General features: G+C 46.8%; 1 protein-coding gene across 2 annotated transcripts in view; it reads left to right on the top strand.

Moving 5' to 3' along the window:
* Window positions 1-20,620, top strand: part of TMEM132B (transmembrane protein 132B) — a 353,049-nt gene that overhangs the window by 294,635 nt on the left and 37,794 nt on the right. For both annotated transcript variants that reach the window (XM_083418176.1, XM_083418175.1), the window contains one exon: window positions 2,743-2,886. In XM_083418176.1, coding sequence (XP_083274302.1) covers window positions 2,743-2,886 — 144 coding nt within the window. The remainder of the gene's footprint in view (window positions 1-2,742; window positions 2,887-20,620) is intronic.

Genomic DNA, 20,620 nt, shown 5'->3' with positions numbered 1-20,620 from the left:
GTGCTACATTCCAGTTCCACTAAAGCCAGATGTTTCTACAAACAGCAGTCATATCTCCATTCTTCATCTAGGCAAGCAAGAGGCTCTATCACACTACAACAGTGTGTGTGTGTGTGTGTGTGTGTGAGAGAGAGAGAGAGAGAGAAGGGGGTGGGCAGAGATTGTTACAATCTGTTGCAATCTGATTTGAGGATCATTCAATCCAAAGGCAGGATATAAATCTCTTAAAGACCAGCTGCGTGAGGCTGCTTACTTAACTGCCAACTTAACTGCTTACTTAACCCTGCAGCACCCATTACATCAGGCTGTGTGTGTGAAAGAAAAGGGTGTCCTGCAAGCCTCCTCCTTGAGCTTTGCCAAAAGACCTGTTGGCTCCTCTCCAGTTTCCCCCCATTCTTTTCCCACTGCAAGTTCTCTGTAGTTAAGACCTGAGCTTGTCTCCTCCCTCTTTTCCTTTTGTGTTGTGTCTCCTAGATGGTTAACCTGAGAGCAAAAATGGTCTTCTCCCTGATATTAGTCACACTGAGAGCCTTTATTATTATTATTTACCTGAAGAGAAGGATGGATAAAAATGATACATAGGTAAAGGTAAAGGGACCCCTGACCATTAGGTCTAGTCGTGACCGACTCTGGGGTTGCGGCGCTCATCTTGCTCTACAGGCCGAGGGAGCTGGCATACAGCTTCCGGGTCATGTGGCCAGCATGACTAAGCCGCTTCTGGCGAACCAGAGCAGCGCACGGAAACGCCATTTACCTTCCCGCCGGAGTGGTACCTATTTATCTACTTGCACTCTGAGGTGCTTTCGAACTGCTAGGTTGGCAGGAGCAGGGATCGAGCAATGGGAGCTCACCCCTTGCGGGGATTCGAACTGCTGACCTTCTGAATGGCAAGTCCTAGGCTCTGTGGTTTAACCCACAGCGCCACCCGCGTACATACATACATACATACATACATAATGTTGGAAGCAGAATGCTTCTGAATACTAGTTACTGGAAATGGCAAGAGGGCAGAGTGCTGTTGCATTCAGGGCTTCTGCTGGGCATCTGCTTGGGCACTGCAAGAATAGAATGCTGGACTAGATGGGCCACTGGCTTAAACCAGCAGGGCCCTTCTTAGGTTCTTATGTAAGTAATAGGGGCTGATGCTCCTGCTCACTCCAACCTACCCACCCCAATTTCCCCCCCAAAAAATATAGTATTGAGGTATGTAAGTGAGGACTAACTAACTAGCAGAAGAGGGGGATGTTTGAAGCTCAACAGTATGAGAGAAGGGAGGCCCACAAGATTAGTTGCCAACAGTGGCATCGTCAAAATATCCAGTCTTATTTGCAAATTTTGCTTTTCTGGGGCACATGGCTTATTTGAAGTACCTTTGAAGAGTCTCTCCCTTCGATTTGTGCTGCTACTTTGCAAGCCTCAGTCAGCGCAGTTGTGGCATGGCTAAAGTAATTAATCAAACAGCATCCATGGTGACTCGTTGGCGAACTTTGCATTAATGGACTCATTAGTGCGCTACATCTGAGAAGGTAGAGGAGATGTATACGGCTCAGTGGCCTCTAGGATATCTCCAGGTGGGGTTTGGGTGTATGTGGATATTTGCTAAAATTAGCATTTTCCATTTCAGTGCTGTTGGTGCCACAGCAATCCGACAAGGAAAATGAAGGCTTTGCTTACTAGGCCATTATGCCTGTGGAGAAGAGAATTGCTTTATAGTCCTATCTGCTTAGGCAAATTTGGAAATCAAAGAGGATGATAGCTTGAAGGCATCAAGGTAGAAGCTGTATTAACATGACAGAGCTGGGGGGTTGGATAAAAGCAAGCAGGCAGGTGTGGCAGCCTGAGCATTATTATTTTTTTAGTCTGAGGCCAATTGTGAGTTTGCTCATGCTGACGCTCCAGGCTGAAATCATTGTTTTATAGGGCTCAATGCACCCTTTTATATCACCCCCTTGTGACACAAGATCTCTGCTGAGTTGGTAGCTGCAGTACCGCTACTGGCCACCTGTAGTGGTGGTGCTGCAGCATAACAGGGGACAGCTGAGGAACTCCATCACAAGAATATTGAACCCTGCCTTATGCTGAGTCAGACCATTGATACAGAGAATAGGATATGTGAAAAAGTCCTCCTTTTTGTCTGTGCTGAATATCCCACCATTCTAGGTAAAGGTAAAGGGACCCCTGACCATTAGTTTCCAGATCAAGGGACGCAATAAAGGTAAAGGTCCAGTCATGACCAACTCTGGGGTTGCGGTGCTCATCTCACTTTATTGGCCGAGGGAGCCGGCGTACAGCTTCTGGGTCATGTGGCCAGCATGACTAAGCCGCTTCTGGCGAACCAGAGCAGTGCATGAAAATGCCGTTTACCTTCCCGCCAGAGCGGTACCTATTTATCTACTTGCACTTTGACGTTCTTTCGAACTGCTAGGTGGGCAGGAGCAGGGACCGAGCAATGGGAGCTCACCCCGTCGCGGGGATTCGAACCGCGACCTTCTGATCGGCAAGTCCTAGGCTCTGTGGTTTAGCCCACAGCGCCACCTGTGTCCCATCTGCCTACTGAGCAGCAACTCCCACTATGAGTTTAAGGAGTGGTGCTGAGCTGCTGGAACTTGCTCAGATCATGATGGAGACAAGTCTTGTCTTTCTGGAGGCTAGGGACAAATTTCTGACAATAACTCTTCAGCAGGGTGAAGTTGTCAGGTTGATTTTAACAGTGCTATCTTTATGTGCTGTGTGCGTCTGCAGGACACGGAAGTCCTGAACACAGCCATCCTGACGGGGAAGCCGGTGTCTGTCCCAGTAAAGGTGGTTGCCGTTGAAGAAGATGGATCGGTGAGAGATGTGTCTGGTTCCACCGAATGCAGATCAGCTGATGAAGACGTCATAAAGGTAAGGAAGTCCACCCCAGTTCTAAACAGATGCCTTTGAGATGGTCACAAGAAGAGCCTGACCAAGGTGGCCTTCCCTTATATCTGGTATTCAGAGAGATAACACTGCCTCTGAAAATAGAGGTCCTTTATTCATTGATGGTATTTTACTCCATGAATTTACCTGTTCATCATCACTCCTAACAATGAACTCAAGTGGTGAGTGCCAACAGCAATGAGGCCTCTGAGAAACAAGAGGGTAGTATCAACATACCCTGATGTTTGCAGAAGTATGACCTTTCTACAAGCCCTGTCTTCATTTAGTGTTCAGTGTCAGTTGGAAAAGAAAATTGGAAAATGAAAGTAGTGATGCAGACTCTGGTATTCAGCTTTTGGAAAGCACCATCATGTAAAAGATGTGTGTGCAAAAAGCTAGCACATCAAAGGTAAAGTTTGCAACCTAGCCTCTTCCTCCTGTGTTCATTTTCTAATTGCAGGGGGATTTTTCTTGAAGGAGAACATTCAAAATGCAAGCACCCACCTGAAATCTTTTCAAGACTCTGCTATCACACCCACAGCACATTCACTTGCATGTGCAGACCAAGACCGTGTGTGGAAAAACTAGTCAGGGCTGCAAAGCATGGATGGGGAACCTGTGGACCTCCAGATGCCACAGAACTCCCATCAGCCTCAGCTAGCAAGGCCAGTGGTAAGAGATTATGGGAGTTGGAGTCCAGCAGCATCTAGAGGGCCACAGGTTCCCCAACTTTCCTCTAGAATTATTTCAAATGCTCTTGCAGCTTCTGGAAGCAGACATTTCCTTCTGGATTTCATGCTGCTAATGATTTGCAAGCTGGCATATATGTCCCCTGTGGATTTCTGTTTGAACCTCCAAGTCTTGCCTCTTTGTATTTTATGCTCATCAGTCTAACCTTTTATTTTGGGTTGACATATGACTGGTGATGGCTTCAAAGATAGCAGAGGCTTTGTCAGAGAATCATTAATTGGGGATCTTAAGTGGGCTGGGAAATATTAGGGCTGGCCTATTATTCATTCTCAAATAGACAGCTCTGGTTTTTATACCAGACCCTGAAACTCACCTTCGCACCTTACTTTTAAAGACTTTGAATGAGTTCAAGTAGAATGAAACAATGGGGGAGGGAAGAAAGTTCAGCAAATTCTCCAAGTCATTTTGCAGCTTTGAATTTGGCAGCTAAGAAATGTGACCTAAACTTTTATTGAGTAAAATACGGGAATATAGTATATGGGATACAGCAATGTCCAAGCTTCTTACCATTGCATTAAAGGCATATTGAATAGAGACACCTTCCAAGAAATGTAGACCCCTTTCTTTAATGATGTTAATGGCCCAAATCAAAACCTTGTTATACCAACCACTCAATACTTCACAGTGGGGAGATTGCGTTAAGTAATACGTTAGCATGTTGAATGTGTAAGTTTATGTCTAGAGTCAATGGATAAAAGAAACATAATTAGATGTACTGCTGGATAAGTGTTTAATGGTTCTTGTATTTGTTTAAAAACAAATAAAAATTTGTTGCAAAAAATGGGGGGGGGAGTCTCCCTCTCTTCTTATTGTAGCTTCTAAGGTAGAGGAACCAGTGGCCCTCCAGATGTTGCAGAACTTCACCTCCCACCATCCCAGCTAGCATGGCCAATGATCAGGGATAATTGAAGTCGTAGCCCAACAGTATTAGACTTGTTTTGCAGGGGTGGGTGGGTCCCTTCCTGGAAATTTTGACTCATCTCTGCTTTGTACTGGAATTGGCAAGGGCTTAATTCCTCGAGAATCCTTACCTGTTTCCACCTGCTGGCATTAGGAGATGTCTCCCAAGCTGTTCAAGGGGTTAACTCTGCTTGCATGCCACCTGTGCTAAATTATGAATGACTCCTACCGTCACTGCTTCTCTGATGGCAACCAAGCCACCCCACTGCAGCTGACACTTCTACATGCAAAATTCCTCAGCAAAATTCCATGCCAGGAGAAGTTTAGGCAGCCATAGAAATAGACTAGAGAATGAAACAAATGCTCCATATGGAGCTCCCTCACTTCAGGAAAGTGGGACAAATGATTGATCAGAAAATGTACAGTAGATTCCAGCGTATAAGACGACTTTTTAACTTCAGAAAATCCTCTAAAAAGTTGGGGGTCGTCTTATACGCTGGGTATGGGTTTGCTGGGCAGTAGCAGTGGGCGGCGGGCTCCGCTCCACGCCGGGAGGAAGCCGCCTAGCAAAGCCGCATTAGCATCGCTGGGCAGCTTCGCCGGGCGGCTTCCTCCTGGCGCGGAGCCTGCTGCCCACTGCTGCTGCCCAGCAAAGCTGCCGCGTATAAGACTGGGCATATGTCAACCCCCCCAAATTGGCAGCTACCAATTTGGGGGGTCGTCTTATACACCCAGTCGCCTAATACGCCGGAATCTATGGTATCTCATTGAAGTAGGCCCATGCCACATTGCAGCACTAATGGATAAAATGGGTGTTTCATCAGAAAACGTGTTCTAGTCCAGACAGGGTCTGGTGAACCTTAGCTAGAGACCCACATCATGGCCACAGTTTTGCCTGTGACCCACCTGGGATGGCCTTGCGACCCACCTGTGGGTCCCAACTGGTTGATGATGACCTATGGAGTAGATATTACTGAGCTAGATGGACCAGCAGCCTGACTCAGTATATCTATGGCAGCTTCTTCTGTTCTACCCCATCATAAGGAGGTGTTTGCGTGCCAACCTTCTGTAGACCGTGCATTCCTGAGACAGTTAAACCATCATTTCTGTATACACAGTCAGGATAAAGGTGTGATTAAGTGATGTGTTTGCCCTGCCTTCCCAAAGAGCATTGAAAAGGTCAGCTAGTGCTTCTGATCCCTGTCATTGATTTTGAGAATACCCTGGATCAGAAGAGATAGAGTAAAGAAATATTGTAAGATCACTGCCACTGAAAGATGAAAAGATAGGATAACCCTTGTTGCTCTGCTTCCTGCCAGTGGCCAGGGATGATGGGAGTTGGGAGCCCAGTAACATCTGGTGGGTAAAATGTTAGCCACCCCTGGTGCAAGGAAGAGTGAGCTCAGCAAACCAGTTTTTTGGCATAAGGCATTTCCCTTCGCTCTTGTATCTCCTCTGGCTAGCACACAAACGCCTCACTTTTCTTGTGACTCTCATGACTTCCTAGAGATTAAACATCCTAAAAGCTACGGTTGCATTGTTTAATTAATGAGCAAACTAGATTAATCAGTTCAGATGGTTTCAATGGACTTGAAGAATAAAGAAATAATTTCATCCCGCTCGTAAAATGTAAGAGCAGAAATATTAAAACAGCACTCTTATAACCTTTAAAGGGCAAAATCCCCATAGGAACATGTAGAAATGTGTGGTCCCTAATATCCATTTGGCCAAATGCGTTTTGACAAAGTCTTCTTCAACGGCTGGATATTTCCTTAGGCTTTGATGTAAGGGAACACCATTCCTAAAATGAGGACAAGTTGTATCAAAATGTAGGATACTTACATCCTCTCAGGTGAGCCAACTTGGGACCCATACCTGGGTGCCCAGTGTGCATGTGCCAAACCTTTCCACACGTCATGAAGTTGGCACAGCATGCACACGTCCTCTGGCACTGTGGTGGCAACTGGGCCAGGACCTGTGCCTCCACTGAGGAGCCTCTGTTGAGGCATGTGGCTGCGGCTGCACCCTGGAAGCATGTCTGCGGCTTCAGCAGGCCTCAACAGAGGCCCCACGGTGGAGGCGCCAGCCCCGGTCCAGTCATGGCTGCAGTGCTGGAGCGCCAGAGATAAAATGGCAGGCAGCAGGCGGCAGGGGCAGAGGCCCAACAGCCACAGCAAAAACTTTGTGGGTGCCTGGGCTCCCAGGGCCCCTTGGAGTTGGCACCAGTGCATCCCCTCAATTTCTTGTTTTACTGTTCTAATCAGAATAAAAATTTTCCTTCCAGTAGCACCTTAGAGACCAACTAAGTTTGTTATTGGTATGATCTTTCGTGTATCTGAAGAAGTGTGCATGCACACGAAAGCTCACACCAGTAATAAACTTAGCTGGTCTCTAAGGTGCTACTGGAAGGAATTTTTTAATTTTGTTTTGACTACAGCAGACCAACACCTACCTGTTTTAATCAGGAAATAGTAATTTTGGCAGGTACTAATGAGCCATGAAAAAATATAGCTATGTGCTCCTCCTCCTCCTCCTCCTCCTCCTCCTCCTCTTCTTCTTCTTCTTCTTCTTCTTCTTCTTAAGTCTGATGACTCTTTCTCATCCCCTCTCTCTCACTAAGTCTCGCTCTCATAAGAAAATAAGAATGCCTCTAGCTTGCAAGACCAGGCCAATGACCCATCTAGTCTATTCTGCTCTCACAGTGGCCAACCGGATGCCCATGTGAACAAGCAGGACCTGAGTGCAACCATGCTCTCCTGGTACAGTGGTACCTCGGGTTAAGTACTTAATTCGTTCTGGAGGTCCGTTCTTAACCTGAAACTGTTCTTAACCTGAGGTACCACTTTAGTTAATGGAGCCTCCTGCTGCTGCCGCGCCGCCGGAGCATGATTTCTGTTCTCATCCTGAAGCAAAGTTCTTAACCTGAGGTACTATTTCTGGGTTAGCGGAGTCTATTCAGAAACATACTGCGTTTAGCCGTCCTAACTTGAAGCTATTGACTCAGTCTCTCCTCCTCTCTCTCAGGAAGAAATGTCTGTTCTGAGATAATGCCTGCTGTGACACACACAGACATCTAAAAACAAAGAAAATATACTTCCTTCCCCCCACATTAGAACTGTTATTTTCCTTGATAATGGAAATTTGTGCAGATGTAATCAATTAATTGACTGATTAGAGGATTAGCTGATTCAAACTCCCACAATCTGACTAAGATTCCTTTAAACTTGAGTGACAGCCAAAACTTCCCTTTTCATGGCCACATAACTCTGCTGCAGTTCTTATCTGATGAGGGACTTTCTTATTTATCACTCCACGATAAATTGTAACTCTTGTAAACCCTCGAAGTTATAAATCACCCGTTTGTTCCTTGCCGTCTCTTATTTCCTCCCCCTCCCCTCTTCACTTCATTACGCCACACAGAGATGTGTTAAGATAGCATTTGTAGACTTATCTTGGTGTTAATTGAGTTTCCAACATTTTTTTAAAATTTTTTTTGCTGAGGTATTTAGGTGTTACTGAGCACCAAGTAACACTGACTGGGGAAATGTCATTAAAAAGGATTAGGTGCCCAGGAACATTAATATCTTTGTAGTGTGTGGGAGGTGCTGCATTTCAAAACTCTCCCATTAAAAGATACATCCCACAACACAAAGTAGCTAAGGTGAGATCTCATATTGGGCCAGTTGGATTTATAAGCTAGCAAGAACACAGAACTCTTTTGGGCATCAATGAATCAATCAATCAATCATATTATTTGAATTCTGCCTTCCAAAGTTATAACCATGCTCAAGGCGGTTTACAACATATTAAAAATACATAATTACAAACATATCAAAACAAAACATAAGAGCAACAACACCCCCTAAAACCCCCCTAAGCAATACCCCAACCTAAGAGTTGAATGATACAGTGGTACCTCGAGTTACATACACTTCAGGTTACATATGCTTCAGGTTACAGACTCCGCTAACCCAGAAATATTACCTTGGGTAATATTTACCTCGGGTTAAGAACTTTGCTTCAGGATGAGAACAGAAATTGTGCTCTGGCGGTGCGGCAGCAGCGGGAGGCCCCATTAGCTAAAGTGGTGCTTTAGAATAAGAACAATTTCAGGTTAAGAATGGACCTCCGGAACGAATTAAGTACTTAACCTGAGGTACCACTATACATGCAAATCCTCTGAAGGAGTAGAAGAGGCAGCAGAGACTGCTTCTCCTGTGACACTGCTTCTCAGTTCCATCTCTGTCCTTTTTAGTCCCATTTCCTCACTTCTTCTGCTGCACACCTGGGATCCTGCTGATCCCAGCAGCACTAGAAAAGTGATGAGCAGAAAGAAGGTCGCACGACAGAGGAGACCACAGAAGAGAAGATATTATTTCTTATTTTTTTAAAAAATAACTTTTAAAAATAGCTTTCCCCCCTCTTATTTTAATAAAAAAGTGTCCCTGGATTCTTTGAAAAAAATCTGGTAGCCTTACACAAACAGCCAAAGACACTGTAATTCTATCCAGAGTGAAGAGTCCAGTCACAACAAAGTAATAATGTTTCACAATTACCTAAAAAAAGGTAAAGGGACCCCTGACCATTAGATCCAGTCATTGCGGCGCTGGGTTGCAGTGCTCATCTCGCTTTATTGGCCAAGGGAGCCGGCGTACGGCTTCCAGGTCATGTGGCCAGCATGACTAAGCCACTTCTGGCGAACCAAAGCAGCGCACGGAAATGCCGTTTACCTTCCCGCCAGAGTGGTACCTATTTATCTACTTGCACTTTGACATGCTTTCGAACTGCTAGGTTGGCAGGAGCAGGGACCGAGCAACGGGAGCTCACCCCTTCGCGGGGATTCGAACCACTGACCTTCTGATCGGCAGGTCCTAGGCTCTGTGGTTTAACCCACAGCGCCACGTGAGCCAAAATAATCTGGAGCTAACTGATAGTACAAGTTGTTCCGGTCTTTTGCATATGAATCCTGAGAAACCCACACACCCTTTCCTTCCCTTTCTGTCCTCCACAAGTGAGACACTGTTCTAAGCCTCACCAGGCAGCGTGCATGTAATTGCCTAATTTTGTGCTTCTTTACCCCATTAATTCTGTCCCTTGTTGTTCTTTTCTAATTGATGAAATGTGTCATGTCCCATTGGCCGTGGCAAACGGCATGGCATTCTTAACCTTTGATGCTTTGCTTAGTTGATTTTGATTAAGAAGATTGAGCAAGACGGCTGAGGGGATGGGCCATGAGTTCATCTCCCCGCTCCCCAAACTTTGGCCTTTCTGGGAAAGAACTGGAGCACTCTGCCCCCCTGATTGGAAACTCTGGCACAATCCACTCTCCTACTTTGTCACCCTTTTGAGGAAGAGCCCTGCTATCTGTGTCCAGCACAATTGCACCAAAATTCAGCCACTCACATTTATTATATTGTTACCATCCTGTGATCTTCAGATGAAGGGCAGTACAGTGGTACCTCGGGTTACAAACGCTTCAGGTTACATACATTTCAGGTTACAGACTCCGCTAAGCCAGAAATAGTACCTCGGGTGAAGAACTTTGCTTCAGGATGAGAACAGAAATCGTGCTCCGGCGGCACGGCGGCAGCAGGAGGCCCCATTAGCTAAAGTGGTGCTTCAGGTTAAGAACAGTTTCAGGTTAAGAATGGACCTCCGAAACGAATTAAGTACTTAACACAAGGTACCACTGTATAGAAGTATAAAATAAAATGAAATTAAATGAAAGCTAGCAAAATGTCTGTCATTATATGGCAAGGCTGTGCATAGTGGAGTATCATGAGGACATTTGGAACTGCAGTCACTGACCAAGGAAGGGAGGGGCAGGGGGAGCGTACCACCCCCGGCACCATCAGGGAGGGGGGTACCATTGCAGCCGGCACCCTGGACATGCGCTGTGCACCCCCCCCATTGTGCCAGGTGCCATGCCCTCGCGGGCAGTGCCACACCCCCTGGACGCATGCCACGCCCCGTGTGTGGCACGCATCACACACCCCAGGGCACACGCCATCCATGCCCCACCTGCTCTCCACCCCCAGAACCGGAGCATGCAGTTTCGCCACTGACTGCAGGGCACCTCTGGACAATGGACCTTGGGTGGCTGTTGAGACAAGTCAGGAGACAAGAGTCGAGCTACAAAGCTGGAACTGTGGTGAACCAGATGCCTTATGGACAGGTCTCCCCCCCCCCAGCCTGAACATTCCAGCGCCTGTCAGGTGGGTGCCATTGGCATTATAAGGGAACAAGGGAGGCATTCATGGTGACTTCCAGCACCTCTTTTTTCTAGAAAAATAGCACTGCTTATAGGAATTCGGCTGCTTATGGGAAACAGCATCTGAGTGCAAAGGACTCTCCCTGCTTGCAATTCCCAGAAACTGGTATTCAGAGACATTGGCTCTGACATTGGAGGCAGAGCAGAGCCATCATGGCTAGTCGCCCCCAATAGCCTTACATTCCAGGAATTTGTTTTATCTCATTCTAAAAGCATCCAGTCAATTGAGCCATTTGCAAACATTAACCCCATCATTCTGGTGCATTTTCCACTATGGCCCCCAGACCTTCAAACTGGTCGTCATCGGAAGAAGCAGCCAAATATTATTTACTTTGCTCTTCTTGAGATCTGCAATCAACCTTACGCTCCCTCTGCTCTGTGAGCTTTAATCAGATTTCTCTAAACATTGCTTGAGCGAATGTGTTTGTGGTTTAATTTACCTGCACCTGCCTTCTGGCAACGTGTTCAAAGAGTCACTCCCTGGGGACGTATAATTGACACTGAAGACAGAGATGATGAGTCTGACACGCCACCCTCGTTCTGAAGTACCTGCAGTTAATTTAGGTGACATAAAAGACTCTCGCCATTGACAGGTCCCAGCTCCTTTCCCCCTCAAGTGGAAGGGTTGTGGGGGGTACTTTACCTTATTATTAGCTTCATTTTATTTTAAATTTTCAGCTGGAAAATGGAATATAGCCACAATTGGGGGAAATGCCTCTTGGAGTCAAATGCTTTCCTGCCTCTGAGCTTCATATGTTGTAAGCTGTCCTGAGTGACGTGTTATTTACACCAGAAGCTATAGATGGCCTAAGAAAGAAATAGCGTATTTTTTGCTCTATAGGATGTACTTTTCCCCCTCCAAAAATTAAGGGGAAATGTGTGTGCGTCCTATCGAGCGAATGCAGGCTCCTTGGCTTCAGCGATATCAATGCAAAGCCTCCAAAGCGCAGAGGGAGCGCTCCCTCTGCGCTCCGGAGGCTACGCGTTGCTTTCGCTGAAGCCTGGAGAGCGAGAGGGGTCGGTGCGCACCGACCCCTCTCACTCTCCAGGCTTCAGGGATAGCCACCTGAAGCCTTTGGAGTGCAGCGGGACCTCGCGCTGCACTCCAAAGGCTTCGGGTTCCTTTTGCTGAAGCTGGGAGAGCAACCTTGCCGCCACTCCCAGACCTGTTCTGGGGGCTGGGGTCGGGGGAAGCTCAGGCTTCCACTGCCCCAGCCCCGTGGCTAAAAACGAAGCCAAGACAGCGAGCGGGATCCATCCCTCTGGCTGTCTTGGCTTCTGCCAAAGCCGTGCGCAGCCTCTCCTGGCTGGAGAGGTTGCACGTGGCTAAAGAGGAAGCCAAGACAGCCAGCGGGATGGATCCTGCTCGCTGTCTTGGCTTCTTTGCTCTTTGGGGCTGGGGGGGAAATAAGATTTTTTTTCTTGGATTCCCCCCCCCCCTAAAAACTAGGTGCGCTTTATGGAACGAAAAATACGGTAGATGCTCTGCATGTGAAGGTTGCCGGTTCAGTCTGTGGCATCTCCAGTGGAGCTTGAAGGACCCCTTTCCAAACAGTGGGGAGCTGCTGCCACGCACTGTAGACCAGGGTGGGAATCCCTTCAGACTTGAGGACCATAGGCCTTTCTGTCTGCCCTTTAGAGTTCTTTCCAGGCCACACTCCTTACCCAGCCACATGTCAGTATGCCTTTGAGCCGATGCCAATGACTGGGCTCAACAACTTCTTCTGCCCTGACTGGGCTAGGCGACTGGGAAGCACTTCCAGAGATCTTCCACTCCTGGAAAGCAGGTCTAAGTGCACTGGACCCACAACTTTCCATTGTGAGCACCAAACTCAGCAGAGTATGGACAACACGGAAGATTGCTGTGAGGCATAACTTCTTTATTTCCTAATAGCTACTGCAAACTAAAAACTAAAAGAGACTACTGGACTGCATGAGTATTACAGTTCTCACTCAGCCATCTAATCACTATAGAGATAACACACAGACTCTCACAGAGTCAGGCAGGAGTGGAAGAAGCAAAGAGCACCACCACCCCTGAGCCACTGCCAAGAAGCAGGTACAGAGGGTATTGTTGCATTGTCCCACAGATTAAATGAAAAGAGGCAGAACCATGTACACCACTTTTTGCTCCTTGGAGGAAAAGGTGGGACATAAATGCAATGATTATTAATAATAGCAGCAAAAAATAACAATAAATTCATACATACATATTGGGTGGATCAGGGTGTTTGTAAATGCATTCCATCCTGCAAAAATGACTGATAGGTCCATAACTGTATGATGTTAACCTATGGGTTGCTAACCGTAGAAAACGAGTTGACTCTTCAGAGCTCAGTGGAAGCTGGTTTATTAGGGTAAAGGGGGCACTTCCCTATCAAGCACTGTCCGCCCTCAGGCAGCCCCCCCCCAATCTGCCTGTCTGCTTTGGTTACAACCACTCCAGCGGGTGACACTGGCTGTTGGTCTCATCTTCCTGAGTTTCTTTGTTGCCTTTGTAGAATTCAGCAGGGATGAGGATGAGGACAAACCAGAATGCATTGACTCCACCCATGGGTGTAGCCAAGGGGGCGGGGTGCACCTGCCCCCCATCAAGTAAAGCAATAGAAATACTTAACTAACTGACCAATCACGTTGGTTCTGCCCCCTAACAAAAGTCCTGCCCTCCCAAATCCTGGCTATACCCCTGACTCCACCCATTACTGGCCTTGGCTTTGCTTACTGTTGGCCTCCCTGCCAATAATAATAATAATAATTTATTTATACCCCGCCCATCTGGCTGGGTTTCCCCAGCCACTCTGGGCGGCTTCCAACAGAACACTAAATACAATAACCTATTAAACATTAAAAGCTTCCCTAAACAGGGCTGCCTTCAGGTGTGCCTATGGGCACTGGTGCCTATGGGCACCAGTCTCCAACAAAGAAGCTGAAATATGGGTGATGCTCCTGGCAATCATGTATAGCTCTGCTTCTTTCCTCCTGGTATAATCCCAGCTTTGCAGGCCTGCTACATCCTGATGAGTGTGTGTGGGGGGGCAGGGGGGGACACAGCCATGATCAGGAGACAAAAACCATATAACTATCCACACTCCCTAATGACTCCAAAGAGGACGGAATCATTCCTGTGAATGGGAAGATAATGAGCAGAGATACAAGAGCTGTTTCAAGTTTTGAAACAAGGCTTCTAGAATGGATGAGCTGCTGTAATGAAGTGGGGAAGCTCACTTCCTTGAGTTCCATTGATCTATTTGTTTGAATGGCACTGAGTCCTGTGCACAGACCATTTATTTCAGCTGGAAACCAAAGAGATTTGCACACCCTCTCCACTGAGTTTGGGAATCCCAGTTGAATTTTGACATAATAAACAAAACAAAACAAAACAAAGCAAAGCAAAACAAAACAAAACAAAACAAAACAACAAAACAAAACAAAACAAAACAAAACAAAACAAAACAACAAAACAAAACACATGCCCTTCTCAGGCTTGTCATTGTTGTTCATATTATTAGGGGCAGCAGAAGATTTATAGCTCACCTTTTCTCCAAAGAGCTCAAGGCAGCATTCTTGACTGCCCGCCTCATATTTTATCCTCTCAACAACCTTGTGAGGTAGGTCAGGCTGGGAGGCAGTGACTGGCCCAGGATTACCTTGTGAGTTTTGTTGGTGAGTGGGGATTGGGACTAGTCCAGCACTCTCACCAAGACAACCTGCTGGCATGTTTGATGGCAGCAGAGGGCTGCTGTTTTCAGATATGTAACTCTGGAGCCTTGCAATCTATTGTGTGCTGCCTTGGCTCAGTTTTATAAGGGTCTTCTATAACTGCACGTGAGATGGGACTGTGTTCTTCTCCGCTTGCAAATTGGCCCCTAAGGCATGGGTGGGGAGAGGGCTAATGGGCTTATGTTTTGCAGGTGGACATCTGACTTGCCAACAAAGGTCCGTATAGTTAAAGCCATGGTTTTCCCCAGTAGTGATGTATGGAAGTGAGAGCTGGACCATAAAGAAGGCTGATCGCCAAAGAATTGATGCTTTTGAATTATGGTGCTGGAGGAGATTCTTGAGAGTCCCATGGACTGCAAGAAGATCAAACACATCTATTCTTAAGGAAATTAGCCCTGAGTTCTCACTGGAAGGACAGATCGTGAAGCTGAGGCTCCAATACTTTGGCCTTCTCATGAGAAGAGAAGACTCCCTGGAAAAGACCCTGATGTTGGGAAAGATTGAGGGCACAAGGAGAAGAGGACGACAGAGGACGAGATGGTTAGACAGTGTTCTTGAAGCTACAAACATGAGTCTGACCAAACTGCGGGAGACAGTGGAAGACAGAAGTGCCTGGCGTGCTCTGGTCCATGGGGTCACGAAGAGTCGGACACGACTAAACAACATCTGACTGGTCACTGTGGGAAGACCACTCCCCATCCCCGGGGGGCGGCATTGCGGGCATGCATCTGGGACCTCCCTGTGACCCGGCAGTGGGCGGAGAGATGCCGCCCATGTCATTAGGACTCCCAGCCGTGTCACACCGGGGGCTGTTTAAACTGTGTTGTGGCTGGGGGCGACCTCCATTCACCTTCTTGTCGGATCTCCCAGCCCACCCTCCCTCTTTTTATGAATTGCTTGACTTTGGCCTTGCTATGGACTAATGTCAATCGCCTGGTTGTTGGGGGCCAGGTAGGAATTTTTCCACTCGGCAAATTGGCACCAGCCATTTGGTTTTTGCCAACCTTGTAGCAATCATACAACTTTGTAAAGTTAGGCACTGGGTAAGCCTTGTTTATAGGGACGCGGGTGGTGCTGTGGGTTAAACCACAGAGCCTAGAATTTGCCGATCAGAAGGTCGGTGGTTTGAATCCCCGTGACGGGGTGAACTCCCATTGCTCGGTCCCTGCTCCTGCTAACATAGCAGTTCGAAAGCACGTCAAAGTGCAAGTAGATAAATAGGTACTGCTCTGGCGGGAAGGTAAACGGCATTTCCGTGCGCTGCTCTGGTTCGCCAGAAGCGGCTTAGTCATGCTGGCCACATGACCCGGAAGCTGTCCGGTGTACAGCTCCCTTGGCCAATAAAGTGAGATGAGCGCCGCAACCCCAGAGTCGGCCACGACTGGACCTAATGGTCAGGGGTCCCTTTACCTTTAAGCCTTGTTTATGGTTGGGGAGGTTGTTGCCTCTGCCTGCCCCTCATCATTAAGGATCCAGAGGTGTGGATCTTGTCCGAAGCCTGGGCATGGGCTAGGGCCATACCACAACCCCATCGGTGACCCTGGGTTGATGTATATCATAGGGCTCCCCCTATCGGTGGTTGACCCTTCAGAGACTTCCTGCAGACAGGCAGGAATCAGGATGTAGTCTGGCTTCACCCAAATACCTAAGCCAAACCGCTTGCATCTGCAACCAATAAAGTTGTGGCCTAATTTATCTCAATTAACCCAATATATTCATGTCTGTGTGTTTATTTCTGAGGGAACCGCGGGGCCTCGCCACGCAACCGGGTGCTGAACTGCCTGGACTGTGCGCCTGATGCAACAGGTTCCTCTTCTGTCTTTATCCTCTCGCTCCTGATTAAATCGAAGGAATATTTCCAGCCACAAGTCTGCTCCACTCTCTTCCCTAGTGTTTCCATTGTATTGATTTTCATTTATTTGTTTGTTTGCTTGCTTGCTTGAAAGACTGTAAACTGAGTACCTAAAGAAAAGAGACAAAGCCCATATTTACATTTCTTTTACACTTCAGGGAAGAATGCAGGTTCTCCTTTCCTCCCTACACACCCTTAATTCACTCTTCTCCTCTGACAAAGCATAAGCACCAGATTTTTCTTCCCCTCAGCCGTTCTGAAGCTTCTGATCTCAAAGCACCTCTCCTTCTCAGTCCCCCCCCACCCCAGACAATGTTTCATCTTGCTGAGCATTTGAAATATGATTATTATTTTCCCCCTTCCCAGATTGGGAAGCTGTTTGTTCAAACGTGTGGATTTGGTCTTCTACTTCTGAGGACTGTAGCACATTTGTAGCATGTAAATTGGAAAGCAAACAGACAGGCACACTCTAAAACTTTGGCAAGGTGTGAAAATAGTGAAGCCAAAACAGGGTCTGCCAAGTATTTTCGAGAGTGCATCTGGGTGGGCCGAACTATCCAGCTGTTGCTGATAAAATGAATGGGTTTGTGTCAGTGTTTTCAATTTTCAAGATTTTAAGTCTTGTTTGTCCTTCACCAGTCTCGGGACTTAACTAGATGGGATGATGATGATCATCAGTAATAATATTATTTACCTTCCCTTCATCCTAAGGTCCCAGGATGCAACATACAAAATTAAATACAGTTTAAAACAAACCACAATCACAAAACAGGGTGCATCCTAAATCTGTACAGCTCAGGGGTCAAAGGTCAGGGTAAAGAGGTGTGTCCAGCTATCACTGAAAACTGTGGAAATGCCAGATGTAGGAAGTCCCACAGCTTAAGGGCTCCCACAGATAGTGCCCTCTCCTGGGTCACACACAGAGGCGGAACAAGGCGGGTGCGGCGCTCTCCGGGTGCCATCCTGATGGGGGTGACATTCCGCCCCCCGCCTGCCCGCGACTCCCAAGCCTACAGCAACCCGGGGAAAGGGGGGAGCTGCAAAGCGATGTGCAAGGCAAGCCTACCCGCTAGACATTGGCTGCGCATGGCTTTGCAGCTCCAGCGCTCTCACAGCTGCAACCATGAGCAGGGGATCCCACTGCCATCCGTACGGCACCGTGTTGGCAAACCGCCTGTCAGTGCATTCACGACATGTAGCAGTGCTGCACATGTGCCGTATGTACGGCGCACGCGCATGCACCACTGGCGATTTGCCCCACCCCCCGACACCCCGCACTGGGTGCTGGTTAGCCTTCCTTCGCCCCTGGTCACACATCCACAGATGAGCTTCTGAGAGTGGCATTACTACTAAGAGGGCCCCCTCCATCTTAACACCCAAGAGAGTCTGTAGGGAAAGAGTCAGTCTTTCAGATATTTGAGGCCCGAGTCTTTTGGGGATGTGGGTAGTCCTTTATTGGATCTCCTACATTGGCCTTCCTCCAGATATTTTGAACTATGGTAGCTCCCATCAGCCCCAGCCCCATGGTAAAAGATCAGGGATGATGGGCATCATGGTCTAAAACACCTGGAGGGCAGCAGGCTCAGTGATGCTCCCATGTGTCATCTTCTGTGCTTTAAAAAAACAGCTACGTGTGGATGAGAGATTTGGACCTTGGCCACAATACTTGGGTGGATATTTTTAAAAGTCTCTCCATAATTTCAATGACCCATAAAACTGCTATTAGACTAGGGTGGGGGAGGGTTCCCCTCTTATCCCTTCCATGAGCTGGTCAAGTCATGAATCCCCACATCACTTCCAGTTTGAGCAGAAAGAAGAAGGGTACTCACTGATGCTGTGCAAGGGGCGATTGTTCCTCCAAAAGCAGTGCTGGATTTATGTATAAGCTAAACAAGCTATAGCTTAGGGCCTCACTCTCTTGGAAGCCCCCCAAGAGTGTAAAGAAAAAAACACCTGGATGTACATTTCCAAAATATAAGATAAAAATAAAATAAAATAAAACCTACATACAGCAACAGTGTTTTGTGTTGTGTAGGCTCCTATTTGTTATGTGCAAATGGCTTTAGATACCTATTAGGTTCATAAATTACCGTATAGCATATATTCAACACAAAAAAAGTGACAATTTGTTGTTGACAAAGAGCAGCTGGACATATAAAGGGCCCCATTACCTTCCATAGCTTAGGGCCTCATCAAACCTAAATCAGGCCCTGCTCCAAAGTATTGTTGCTGTGGTCACAGAGGACCATTGGAGGTGTGTGGGGGTGGGCTGTGGCCCTTCAAATGCTGTTGAGACTACAACTCCCATCAGCCTCAGTCACGCGGTCAGTGGTCAGGGGTCATTCGTTGCCTTTAAACTTGGCACCAACATGGAAGCCCCGCCTGGACTGGCAACACGCAGAAGGTCCTGAGTACAGCCAATCTCTACCACAAGCAGATCTTGCTTTCGGCACTGAATTTAAAGGCTTCCCCACCCAAACGAAACCCCAAGGGCAATGGATTCCAGCGGGGCTTGCTTTTAGAGCTGAATTTGAATCCAGTGACAGCTGCTGGGACTGGGAGCTCCTGAGTGCAGTTGGTCCCTGCTGAAAGCAAGGCTTGCTTTTGATGTTAGCAACGTCTAGGCAACACAATGACCATATACATATGCAATAAACAATCTTTTACAGAATTCCTTCAAACCATTACAAGTCCAAAATGAAATCTTTAGTCTCAAAGTCTCTGAAAATCTTTAAATGAAGCAAGGTACCAGACTTTGTATGATGAAAGACAAGATGTGAAGCTTTGTGTATTCAGCAATTGTGATGTCCAACACTGAACAGTGATTCCAGATATAGCCTATCATACACAAAGCTTCACATCTTGTCTTTCATCGTACAAAGTCTGGTACCTCGCTTCATTTAAAGATTTTCAGAGACTTTGAGACTAAAGCACGTCAAAGTGCAAGTAGATAAATAGGTACCGCTCCGGCGGGAAGGTAAATGGCGTTTCCGTGTGCTGTTCTGATTCGCCAGAAGTGGCTTAGCCCTGCTGGCCACATGACCTGGAAGCTGTACGCCGGCTCCCTCGGCCAATAAAGCGAGATGAGCACCGCAACCCCAGAGACGGCCATGACTGGACCTAATGGTCAGGGGTATCTTTACCTTTACCTATGGTTTGAAGGAATTCTATAAAAGATTGTTGATTGCGTATGTACATGGTCATCGTGTTGCCTAGACATTGCTGACGTTCTCTTTGCAACACAGGGGCTTGTTTGGTTACTTATTGCTTTTGATGTTGGCTTGAAGGAATTGGCCCACCAAATGCAGTTCCCAGTTGCATCTGCCCTCTTCTCCCAAAGGATTGTGGAGGATGGGTCTAGTTCCCAGCCTCTATCTTAGATTATAGCTAAGCTTCTCAATTGATGCTGGCTTTTTTTTTACATAGGAAAGTCATGCCAATTTCAGCAAAATTCTCCCGAGTTTATGCAAGAAGGAGCCTTCCACCTTTGCATGCTCAGAAAGGAATCTAGGGGCTCTTTGTCAAAGCAGCACGAGTTTTCTGACAGCTTCATTGAAGTTCTCTTCAGAGAACGTCTCTGGAAATTCTTCCCCACTGATGTACATCATTCATTTCCGATGGGCTTATGTCTGACAACTTCCCAGTTCTATCTAAAAGACTTTCAACAAAGCTGTCAGAAGAAATCCTTAGAAACTTAACGAGCCATATCTGTCCCACAAGCCGGGATCCAAGTTCTTCAAGGCTGAGAGGCCCATAGGAGAATGCAGTGTACATTCCTTTGTATATGCTATGTGTGTTTCTGGGTGTGTGTATGGAGGTGTAGGACTGCAAAGAGTACTACCTTAAAACCCAGCAGTCAGGCAGGCCCAGAGAGAACACAGCTCAAGTCAGGCTAAAAATGAGTCCAGGGGCTACGTACGCACAAAACCTGTTAGGTAGGATTTATTTATTCATTTCATAAAATTCATATACTGCCTGATTGTTGAAAAAAGCCTCAAAAGTGGTTTACAAATGTGACAAGAAAACAATAAAATTATCACTAAAAAAATTTACAATCGTAATTTCAAATATACAGAAGGTTAAACCTGCAATAAAATAGACTAAAACAAACTAAAACTCCTACAATGTATGAGTAACAATGTTTTCAGCAGCTGCTAAAATGTAATGCAGTGAAGGTGCCTGCCTGATATCATTAGGCAGGGAGTTCCAAAGGACATTCTTTCCCT

The sequence above is a fragment of the Podarcis tiliguerta genome, assembly GCF_965153285.1.
Source record: "Podarcis tiliguerta genome assembly, chromosome: 16".
NCBI lineage: Eukaryota > Metazoa > Chordata > Lepidosauria > Squamata > Lacertidae > Podarcis > Podarcis tiliguerta.
Note: the sequence above shows the minus strand (reverse complement) of the source record. Positions and strands in the feature narration are given on the sequence as shown.